At 48.3% G+C, this 12103-nt stretch overlaps 1 protein-coding gene across 1 annotated transcript; it reads right to left on the bottom strand.

Annotated features, from left to right (window-relative positions):
- Nucleotides 1-1255: 1255 nt before the first annotated feature.
- On the bottom strand, nt 1256-11912 carry RAB33A (RAB33A, member RAS oncogene family). Its single transcript, XM_043896022.1, has 2 exons — nt 10999-11912; nt 1256-1844 (listed from the first exon to the last, which is right to left on the bottom strand). The coding sequence occupies exons 1-2, from the start codon at nt 11254-11256 to the stop codon at nt 1389-1391; spliced, it is 714 nt and encodes a 237-aa protein (XP_043751957.1). The 5' UTR covers nt 11257-11912; the 3' UTR covers nt 1256-1388.
- Nucleotides 11913-12103: the final 191 nt, after the last annotated feature.

The raw sequence follows: 12103 nt of genomic DNA, 5'->3' as shown, positions 1-12103 counted from the left end.
CCAGTGAAAGAGGCTGTTTGGTTGGGAAACACGTCTGTGGCCCTTTGCTGTCGGGGCAGGGGGCAGAGCTGCATTTGCCTACCAAAGACAGTGCTCAGCAGCTGTCTTCAACCCTCTCCCCTCCTCTTGGGTTTCCAACAAGAGAGCTGCTTTCAACAGCACCCCTAAGCCAAAAAATCTCCCTGGGGCTGTTGTGGATATGCCTTCAGAGTGACTTTTAGTTATTTTAGCCACTGGATGAGGAGCTGTCATATCCACAGGACCTGACATACAAGAAATACCTATAGGACTTCTGCCGGAGAGAGACCAAAAGTTCCCATTGACTCAAAAAGCAATAAACTGCCCAGCCTGGGGCATGCGCCCTCTCCAATCTTGGCTCCCCATGAGAGCTGCTCGGTTGTCAGTAGGCCAGACTCCTAGCTGCCCTCCTGTTCAAGCCACAGGCTCATTCCTGCCTCCCTACCTCTGCCCACTCCCCTCTTCTTTACCAAACCAAACATTACACTTTCTTCAACAACCAAAATAAGTTCAGTGATTTTTTTTGGTGACCCTTCCATGATGTTGTATACATAATGCTCTCAATTTCCATAGCACAGTCTTATACCTGGTAATACTGTGGACTAATTTTTGTTCCCAGGTAGTTTCAGCATGTACCTTGTTCTCCCAACTAGATCAGAGTGTCCTTTAACGTAGAGGATGGATCATCCTGCTGTATTTCTTCCAGAGCACCCAGCAAAGAGCTGGGGGCATCATAGATCAATGCTAATGTGAACCCTGCCCTCTTCAAGAAAGGGCAAGGGTAAAGAAATACTTTTGGTACCCGGGGCTGCTCGGTGAAAGATGGGGAACAGGAGCTAAGGGCATGGGGAAGAACTGGGCCTGTTGGGTAACTTACACTTTGTATTTTTAAATTTGGGGAAATAAAAGAAGAGTAGCCTAATTTCAACATCCAGGGAACCTAGGAACTAATGATGAGTCAACGTCTCCTTTTAGAACTTCTCTATCCCTCCCCTTGCATTGGTTTTCAAGAACCACATACCTGGCCTGTATTCCACCCCCTCTGGGTGCTTCTGCCCACTGATGACACCATATGAGAGAATGAATTAGTCCTGAAGAAGTGACTCAAAGGATGAGCATTTCAGTCGGCATAGAAGACTGATAGAAAGGGTGCCTATCTAGTAGGGTGAGCTGCCTCTTCTGCTCATCACAGTCAGAAATGTCTTCTTGGAAGAAAGCAAGACATGAAGGCATGTGATAATCTATACAAATTTTATTTTAATATCAATTTGTGTGGAAACAAGCAGGTGTCAGTGTTACGCAGGCACGGAAAAAAGGGAAAGAAAAAAACCCTCCAGTGATAATTGCTCTTGTATTTACACCATTTGGCTTCAACAGGGACAGGAAGTTTTACTGTTAGCTTCCTGTGGGAACTCCAGTTTCTGCACCTTTCCCTGCTGCCTCTCAGCATCACGATAGAGCAGGGATTTCTGAGCCTTCAATCGGCAAGCCAGGCACATGAAAATTGACTCCACATTCTGGCTCTCTTTGGGGTCCTTGGCCGACGTCTCAAATAAGAGCATGTTGTGGGCATCAGCAAATTTCAGGGCTAAGTTGGAGGGCACCTGGATCTGTTCCCTCAAGTCACACTTGTTGCCCACAAGCACTTTGGGGACTAGTGGGGGCACAGCATGCCCATTGCATTCTTGGATCCACATTTTGAGGTTGGTGAAGGATGTCATCTTCGTGACGTCGTAGACAAAGACCACAGCATGCACATTGCGGTAATAGTGCTCCACCATGCTCTTGCGGAAGCGTTCTTGGCCCGCTGTGTCCCACACCTGAACCTGGAAGACACAAACGATCGATATTTGGAGTCAGAAAAGGAAACATAAAATCAAGATAGGAGAAAACATGGTTCTGTGGCATTATAAAAATGAGGTGACAACATATATATGGAATTTAGAAAGATCGTAACGATAACCCTATATGCAAAACAGAAAAAGAGACACAGAAATACAGAACAGACTTTTGAACTCTGTGGGAGAATGTGAGGGTGGGATATTTCAAAAGAACAGCATGTATACTATCTATGGTGAAACAGATCACCAGCCCAGGTGGGATGCATGAGACAAGGGCTCGGGCCTGGTGCACTGGGAAGACCCAGAGGAATCGGGTGGAGAGGGGGGTGGGAGGGGGGATTGGGATGGGGAATGCGTGTAGATCTATGGCTGATTCATGTCAATGTGTGACAAGACCCACTGAAGTGTTGTGAGGTAGTTAGCCTCCAACTAATAAAAAAATAAAAATTAAAAAAAAAAAAAATGAGGTGACAAGCCCTGACACAGGAAGTGGTTCTTTGACAAATTGGCAGAATGGTCTTTTTCAAAGTAGAGAGAGAAGTTTCTTCCAGCGTTTATTAAGTCTCTCTTAAGATTTTGAGTTGAAAATCTTAAGGTTTTTAGTTGAAAACCTAGAGTATAAATTGGTCAACTTTCCTGGAGGGCAATTTGGCAATATTATCAAAAGCTTAAAAATGTACAAAATTCTTAGAGCCTAGAATCCCATCCAGAAATCTATACAAAAGAAATAGCGAAATAGCAGATAATGTAAATAAGTAGTTGTGATATAATATACAGCATGATGCCCATAGTTACCACTGATGTATGATATATATGAAAGTTGTTAAGAGAATAAACCTGAAAATTCTCATCACAAGGAAAAACTTTCTCTTTTTTTGCTTTCTCTTTTTCTTGTATATGCATGAGATGATGGGTGTTCACTAAAGTTACTGTGGTAATCATTTCACAACATATGTAACTAAAACTATTATGCTGTATACCTTAACCTTATATAGTGATGTACATCAATTACATCTCAATAAAACTAGAGGGGGAAGCAAAAAGAGAGAGAGAGAGATGTGGTCAAAATTCTGTACAAAGATCTTAATCAATTTTTAAAAAACAGGAAACAACCTAAATGTTCACTAGGAGATAAACAGCTAAAATGCACGTGTGTATCTATATAGGTGGGCTCTTCACCAGCTGAGCCACAAGGAAAGCCCATCTACACAATGGGCTATTATGCAGCCATTAAAATACTCTTTTCAAAGAATAAGTCGTGTGGGAATTCCCTGGCAGTCCAGTGGTTAGGACTGTGCACTTTCACTGCCAAGCCCCCAGGTTTGATTCCTGGTCAGGGAACTAAGATCCCACAAGCTGCACAGCATGGCCAAAAAAGAAAAAATGGTGTAAAAATGCTCACAAGATGCAAGCTTAAAAAGGAGGATACAAAATATTTTGTAAACTATGGTCCCAATATTTTTTGAAAAAATTAAACATAGACATATGCATAGAAAAGATCAGAAGTGTACAAAACTAGAATATTAATGGTTATTTATGAATAGTGGGATTTTAGGTGATATTTATTTCCTTTTTTGTATTTTCCAAATTTTCTACTGTAAGTATATATCACTTTGGGGGTTTAAATTTTTTTGTATGACTTTTTAAAGAAAATAAAGTCAGTGTTAAAATCTCACTTTGTGGCTCAATTTATTTTAAATTCACTTCTTTCTTAGGTAAAAGGTAAATTAGCTCATTGGAATTTTCTTCTGCATCTTAGCTTTTGGGATAAAGGCCAATTAGCAACATACATAAAGATACAGTTCCCAGGGGATGCTCCGGAGTCTACACACATTCAGCCCAATCTAGTTTCCTTTATATATCCAAAGTCTTGGACAAGGGAAATCATGCTGAGAACAGCTGTCCCAAGGCCTTGTACAATTCAAAGTTATGAAAGAGAATGTGGTTATAGTCACTAATTGACTACTATGGTTCTTAAAATGAAGTATAGCCTTTATTTGGAATTAGCAGTCAGTAAGTAAAATCTAGTAAATATAATTAAATCTTTTTGCTGGGTAAACATCTTATAGGGCACTAGAGTCATCATTCTGAGCATCTATTTTCATCATCCAGGCTTTCCTTCATCTCCTTTATGGAGATGGGTGCCATGCTCCTTTGGCACGATCTTCAAGTCATCACCTTCTTCCATTCAGATTTCCATGTATTTTGGTCAGATTCTCCTCTCCTCACTTCTGGACTACAGAAAAGGCTTTTGGATTCTAGATGCCTTCACCCCAGTGGCTCTTGCATGCTGCTTTCAAATCAGCCTTCCTAAATCCCTGCTTGTATCAGCGTGTCATCCTCCTCTTCAGCCAATTCCAACAGCCCTCTACTGCATATGGCATCAAAATAGAAACATTTCTGTCTGCCACAATTCGACCCCACCCAACCTAGTTTCCAGGTACTCAGCTCCACCTGGTTCATTCTGTCCTCTGTACCTCTGGTCCTACTAGTCCACCTTCCCCTATATCAGTGGTTACCCCCAAATTGCTCTATCCAAATCCCACCCATTCTTCCAGGCTCAGCTCATATTCCACCTTCTTCCTAAAACCTTCTCCAATTTTTCAGTTCTCTTTCCTTAGGAATGTTTATTATACTTTGAGTCTCTACCACACCATTTAGAATATATTTATTTGTTCTTTGGCTTTCCCAGGTGGCTCAGTGACAAAGAATCCACCTCAGTGGTAAAGAATGCAGGAGACTTGGTTGGGTTCAGTCCCTGGGTCGGGAAGATCGCCTGGAGAAGGAAGTGGCAACCCATTCCAGTAGTCTTGCCTGGAGGATTCCATGGACAGAGGAGCCTGGCAGGGTACAATCTATGGGGTCACAAAGAGTCGGACATGACTGAAGTGACTGAGCACACACGCATACTTGTTCTCTAGTCGTTTCATCAGTGTTCTTGGCACCCCTCCAGATAGACTGTAAGCAGTCTTTTTCTGCATCAGGTCCCTCATCATCATGCTTGCCATTAATACTGTCGTCATGATCAAAAAGCAGTATTGGCCTGAATCACCAAAACTACCATCCATCTGACATCCTATGTATCTGCCAAGGATTTCAGAGACAACATTCGACTTTGGTTACCCAGAAAAACGTAAGTCCTCAAAGGCTGATTTGCTTCAGCAAGCAGAGACAGAAGGGATTCTCATTTCTTCCACCTCTCTGGTGCTCTGAGCAGGGAGAAAGAGGAGAGCAGGCCAAGAGAGGAATGGAGGTCAGTGGAAAGAGGGCAAGAATCGCCAGAGAATATCCTTATCACTTGGCTCCAGGTTTCCCCACACCTACCCTCTGGTAGTCGGTAGTCGTAACTCTTGCCTCTGAATAAGGCTGAATCCCTACCAGCCCTCAGGCGTGTGGCAGATGCTTTAACACCATGAGCTCAGGACTCTAAAAATACCTGCCACTAGCAGGAACACGGGTGGGAGTGTGTGAGGTGTTTGGGGCTGAGTAGGTTGGCTGTTTGGCTTTTCTAAGGTAGGGCTTCAGAATGATGCACGCCACCCAAGCCTGTGGAGACTTGAACCTTTGATTTGGGGGCTTGAAATTCCAACCCCTTTCTGTGGTGAGAGGGGAGCCAGGAAGCAGACTGCTCAGAGCAGAAAATCACAAGAACCAGTGCTGTGGCTTCAAGAGCCATCACAAAGCGGGAGCACGACAGTCAGGCTCTCTGGAACAGGAATGACCTCATTTTGTTTCGGGGTTTGGTGTCCCAGTCCTTCTCGGCACCCTCATAAACCCCCGGCCTCTGCTGGACAGTGAAAGCAGCTCCTCCCCCTTCGGCAGCTGGCGTTCCCTCACCCAGTGCCCCCCTCCCGCCATGGGCACAGCATCCACACGGTGGCCAGCACTGGTGCCTGCCCCTAAACCACACACATGCCCCCAGGCTCCTTTTTTTCTCTCCAAGGACCAGTGGGGTTTAGTGGAGTCAAACCAACGAGGGTGCAAATCCCAGCCCAATCACGTCCTACTAGTTAGGTGTCCTCAGGCAAGTTACTTTATCTTCACCGTCCTCCTCTGGAGACTAAGGATAAACACAGCAGTCCTGTAGGGATGCTGTGAGGATTAGCATCCTCATAAGTACACGACACAGTGCCCAATACAGTCCCCCTTCATCCCTGGCCCGAAACCGCCACCACCAAGTCTGGCCAGACAGCTCATTGAGTGGGTGCCCTTGGCAATGCAGCAGTGGATATGGAATTGGGAGACGTGGGTTCCAGCCCCTCCTCTCACTAACTAAGTCAATGACTAGGCAAAGGAAATAACATGCGAGAAAGATCTTTTGCACAATACAAAGTGTTCTGCAAATACTAGTTGTTGCCATTGTCTCAGGGGCCCCATAAGCCCTGTCCTAGTAGCATTGCTCCTTTAATCCATTGGTTCTCATCTTGGAAAGCAAGATGAGACAGCTTGGCTGCTTTTTCTTCTTTTTTTTTTTAGCTTGGCTTCTTGATGATGAGCTAGAGCCAAGGCAAAGGCAATCAGTGGGGAGGGGGAAGAAAGAGGAAGGCGAGCAACATGCCCTGGTGGCTGGGGTCGGGCCCAAAGTGATGGGGACACTGGAGGAGCATCGAGGGGCACAGGGGAGCTGCCAAAGGTACCTCTAGCCTTGTAAACCATTTTCCTGGGGCTACGGCTGCCTGAGCAAATCCTTCACCCCCTGCATGTGCTCTTAGGTGACTCAGGTATTTCTTTTCCCTAGAGAAGATATCTGGTATCTTTCTACACATGAGGTATGAGATATGAATATCCTTCTGTTGGAGGCCGGTGGGGGAGGGTAGAAATGGAGAAAGGGAGAAAGTACATCTGTAATCTTTGGAGGATGCCCGAGGGGGTCACGGGGAAAGTTTAAGACAAGTCTTTCTTCAGCGAGCTGGACCATCCCATCTGCGTCTAAGATACACCCAGCTTCACATGCCAGGCTGACACAGAGAATAGCAAAGGCAGACGGAGAGACAAAGAAACTCACACACAGCAAGAGAGGCAGCAATGGAGACAGAAAAACGACCAAACTGATGGCTAATTAACCATTAAGCTAACTGGCAGAAGATAGAAGCTCAGAAGCCCTAAGGAAGACATGATGTCATTCTGACTGCAGGCAGCTTCTGAGGGAACACTTAGTTCACCCTCCATCCACTCGGTAATGTAACACACACGAGGGTGTTTTTCCAAGTGAGTTCGGGGGAAGAGAAATCCACAGTCTTGAGCGGCACCTGCCCTCAGCCACGGCTGACCACAGAATGCCTGGTCCAGAGGCTAGGGCAGAGGGTGTGCCTGGCGTGTAGGAGGAACCCAACTGCACAGGAGAAGATGCTTCCATAAAAATCTACAAAGAGGGGCTCAAAAATTAGAACTGAGCCTCCCTTCTACTACCTCCCCACCCCCAAACACCCAGTCCTATTTGGCATTTTCCAATGCTTTTAGACTGAGACAGGTGCCATATGTGTTAGCTAAACCTGTAAGACGACAGACACTCAATGTTCATTCAAGGAAGTTCCACCCTTCCCTTGGGGGCTGGGGGAGGCCTCCATCCTTCCTAGGCTGATGTCAAGAAGGCCTGTCAATTTTCCCCTATGATGTCTCACCGTATCCCTGTCCCAGGTAACTTTGTGGGTTGGATGGACCACGGGGCTGGCCCAGTGTGGGGATTTACGGACTTTTCCAAGCCAGGCAGCACAGTATGTGGTAAGAGCACCAACAAGGGAATTAGGAGACCTGAGCTGTAGGCCGGGCCCTGGGTGATCTTGGGTAAGTCACTTTCCCTCTCTCAGCCTGAGTTTCCTCTCTGTAAAACAAGGAAGTTGGATTAGAGATGCTCTGAGGTCTCGTCCATCTCTGAACATTCTCTGATTCTTACACTCAAGGTAAGACAGTCAAGGGGCAGAAAGGAAAACCTAGGTACTCAGCACAATGCCTGCAGTGCAGCTGAAGGGGGCGTTCTTGAAGGCTCATGGGTCCAGGGGCTGAAACCCTGGGCCCCCGGGATCCCATGAGGCTGGCTGCCTGGCATGCCACCTCCCCCTGCGCACAATCCCTCCCAGCCAGATATTGCCCGACTGGAGGAGAGAGCAGTGACAAAATGCGTGGGCTCTGAATTGAGGTTGAAAGCTGGCCCTATCACAGGGAAGGCAGGACAGTGAGATGGCGCAGTGCTGGGGCTCCAGGGTCAAAGACGGAAGCTCAGATCCACGTGCCTTGGGGCAAGTTATTTCATCTCTCTAACTTTGGTCTCCTTATCCATAAAACAAGAACAGTAATAATAGTCCTAATTTCACAGGGCTGCTGAGAAGATCAAACAAGATAGTGCATGGAAAGTGTCTAGCCTGGGCTCTTTGTTTCTTCAATAAATAGAAGTTGCTGTTGTTGTTATTATGATTATTGCTGACTCGCTGTAGGCTTTTCTTGATGTTCTTGTGAATCAGGAAATACTGGATTATAAATGTCGTGAGGGGGTGGCAGACACATAGATTGCCGACACCAAATGGGGCTTTAAGGCCCTACAGATGGCACTGGCATTTTGTCTGGTGTTGTAGCTTGTTTGTTTGTTTTTTGGCCATGCCTTCTGCCATGCAGGATCTTAGTTCCCCCACCAGGGACTGAACCTGGCCCCGCCTCCATTGCGAGTGCAAAGTTTTAACCACTGGACCACCAGGGAAGTCCCAGCACTGCCATTTTAGAGCGTGACAGCCTTCTCCTGCTGAACCTGTGGTCTAGGGCTGCCTCAGTTTGGGGACTTTTCTCTCTCTCCCCAAAAGAGAAGCCTTTGACAGTCACCTCCTAGCATGGGTTTGGCACCTGTTCCTTGAGACACTTCAGGCCAGCCAGAGTCTGGGGCAAAACTGTCTCCCCTGGAGTGTCTCTGCTAGCTGCTGCGCTCTGCCATCTCCCCAAAGACACTCCGGTCTCACCTGCCAGCTTGGGCCCTGGGCTTGCAGCAGCCTTGCTGGAGGCAGGGTCCCCATCCCGCTGCTCCCACACCCTACCCTGAGCCTCTTCAGAATCTGTACTCAGAGGGCTTGTCCATGAGCAGTGTCACAAGGTTTCGTCCTCTTGAAAATATCATCTTCCCAAAAAAGCCTGTATTAAGCACTTATCTGCACGTGGTGCTGTGCTGGGCTCCATCTCTTGTGAGTCACACTGTCACAGGCTCTGCCCTCTGGGAAAAGGTCCGGAATCTTTGGCGGACACTGTAAAATCCAGTTTGACTAAGTACTGGATGTTAGAAGGGAAGGAATCTTTGCAAAATCTCCCCCAAGGCCATTGGGCAGTGACCCTCTTCCACTCGTTTTCACCTTCCACTTTCTGGCTTCCTCCTCTCCTCTCCCCGTCTTCTCCTTTCCTAGACTCCCAAACACTTCCTTTTTCCTTCATCTAAATTTCAAGTGGACTTCTTTACCCCTCTCTTAAATGTAAACGACTCTTTGGCTCAATGTGACATGATGTTAAACAAGCGATAGCATTAAATTCAAAAGGTTTTGAGGGTTTAAGAACACACCCATAAGTATATTTCTATTTTAGATGTTAAGAGGCATGTTTTAGAAATTCCAGAGTCTTACAACCTTACATTAAAGAAGTCCTAGCCAAACAGACATTGACATAAGAGCCCTAGGGAAGGATGGAGACAGATACCTACTTTGACTTTTAAAAGGAAATGTAGAAATCCCCCTACCCCCATCCCCCACCCCCATCCCACCACCTGGCAAAATGAGAGGGGCAAAAAAGATCACTATTTCAAAACAGTACCCTATTTTCCTGATCCTGGGGTCAGTTGTTCTCAAGAGCACTCCCTTATCAGTACTGAGCTGCCTATCTTCCTGACATCAAGTGCCTTGGACCAGTCTCTGAAGCCATTTTAAAACCTGTTCATTTTAATAACGAAGGAGTCAGGAATCTTGTACGGTTTAGAGCATTTCATCACCCTCCCCAGTTACTCAGCCCTTCTCTCTACATCATTCAGAAGAGAGGTCCTGTGGTCATTTGGGCTGTTTGCCCAATGGAAAGGGAGGGTTAACTTCACCTGACAGTGTCTGACCATAGGCTTGAGAAAAGGCCAGCTGTGGCTCTAGAGGAGTTGGTCTTTAGTGCCCAGTGCCTTTCGAGGTGTCTTTTCTGCTCATAACCCTGTCCCCTCTGCTCCCCTGACACATGAAGCTGCCCTTGCCATGTCCTCCCTCCCTCCATCTTCTGCACATTGAAATATTCCTGTCCTCTTGAGTTTCTACCTTTTCCGATCTGAAAGTGAGCACAAATGGTCAGACAAGAATATCTGTACTTATTGACAAACTAATGAGAGGGGAGCACCAAGACACTTTCCTGAGCCTAAGTCACATAAGTCACTCTGCATCTTTACAAAGGCCCACTGAAGACAATACCAACAGAATGGGTAACAGGCATTAGGTACCCCAGACAAATAAAGAAGCTATCATTTGAGGGGTGCTCTTCCAAAAGAACTAGTTTTATCTGTTATGAAGTGCGGGCAGGTAACCCTGTGTCAATTTCTTTCAAAGGGCTCATGGCTTTGTGCCAGAACCACTGCACACCACTCCTATTCCAAACCAGCCCTAATCTCAACTATAAATTTTAATTTAAAATACAGTACTTTTCATTCTTTATGGATTTCCGTCCCCCACCCCCACCCCACCGCGGCCTGCCCACTGCCAAGGCCTGAGGGCTTAGCCAAAGCAGATTTGTGCAACCTATTGGCACTCAGGAGGTAGAAGAGACCTCAAGATATGTGAAGTGCTTTGGGATCCATTCCACAGACCAGGACGGAGATCCCTCATACCTCCCTCTGCCCACAGGTGCCGCTGCTCCCGGCTCAGGGTCCAGGATTGGTTTGAACCTTTTCCTGGCAGGAGCTGTCAGGCAAGGGCAAAGGGCATGAATGCAACCACTCCCTCCAGCCCTCAAAAAAAAAGGGGGGGGGGTGAGGTGGGAACTGGGCCACTGAGAGAGGCGAAAAGGGATGAGGACTTGCGGAGGGTCTTAGGCTCAGCAAGCGGCGACACAACCACACGCTGGATATTTACAACCACGAGAGCGATACCTCTGGCAAGACCCCCTCCCAGATCCCTCCCTTTCTGGACCTGACCGTCTGAATCACCTTGATCTTCTCGCCCTCGATTTCCACCGTCTTCTCCCTGAAGTCAACGCCGATGGTGGCTTCAGTCTTGTCCGGGAAGGTACCCCCGCAGAAGCGGAAGGTCAAGCAGGTCTTGCCCACGTTGGAGTCCCCGATCACTATGATTTTGAAGATGCGAATCTGCACGTACTGGTCCAGCGACGAGTCCAGCTCCAGGGAGGCCAGGCCAGCGGCCGAGGCGGGCTGCAGGTTCCCATGGCCCAGGATGGGCTGCGCCATCTCCCCCGGACCAGACCGGGCCCCAACCCCCCTCGATGGCTCCACACAAAGAAAACGGCCACGTTAGTGCGCTCGAGGCGAGCGAGCTTTGTGCGTGTGTATGTGTGTGCGTGCGTGTCTGTGAGTGTGTGCCCGCGCGTGTGTGCGTGCGCCGACAACGTGTGTGCGCGCGCGCGCGCGTGAAGGGGGTGCCTCTCACCCCAGCCCCCCTCCTCCAGCGCACCCTCCTAGCAGCTCAGAGACAGCGACACAAAAGCCGGGGAGGGGAGGAGAGATGGAGGAGAGATGGAGGAGAGCCGGCAAGCCTTCTCCTTGCGCCTGTGTCCTCCGGCTTGCGATCCTAAGGCGCTCCCCAGGCCGCCTCTGCCAACACCGCGCCTTTGCATAAACCCTCCCCTGCCGGGACCCCAGGGACACACCGGAGGGAGGAAGCCTAAGGAGGAGAGGGTGGGTGGGGAGATCCGCACACACCAGCTCGGGATGGTCTTCCTTTTTCCTTGCCCCTATTTATTTTATAGCTTTCGGGCTCCCCACTCCCACTTTCTCAGAGCGCTCGGGGTCAGCGGGCTGGGAGCACAGCTGGGGAGGACAAAGAGAGCTGCACCCTCGGGCGTCTCTAGAGCACTTTGGCCCCCGAGCGACACTACTCGGCGGGGGTGGGATGTGGGGCGAAGACACCTCTTTCACCTCTCCAGCAGCGGGCAGCTGCGCCCCGCCTCCGCGGCCCCCTCCCAAGTCTTAAGATAAAGGGATGCTCTGTCTTATTGAGAAAGCAGGTGCGCTCGCGCGCCCCGGGGAGCCGGGGAGGGCGCTGCCAAGACACGCCAGGGGTTGTGGGGGCCCGCGC

Source organism: Cervus elaphus, chromosome X (assembly GCF_910594005.1).
Source record: "Cervus elaphus chromosome X, mCerEla1.1, whole genome shotgun sequence".
Taxonomy (NCBI): Eukaryota; Metazoa; Chordata; class Mammalia; order Artiodactyla; family Cervidae; genus Cervus; species Cervus elaphus.
This window is presented reverse-complemented; position numbering and strand designations above follow the sequence as displayed.

Coding starts and splice junctions, on each gene's coding strand:
- RAB33A (XM_043896022.1), bottom strand. CDS start 11,256: ATGGCGCAGCCCATCCTGGGCCATGGGAACCTGCAGCCCGCCTCGGCC. Junction 1,845..10,998: donor TCGAGGGCGAGAAGATCAAG/GTGATTCAGACG, acceptor TGTGTCTTCCAG/GTTCAGGTGTGGGACACAGC.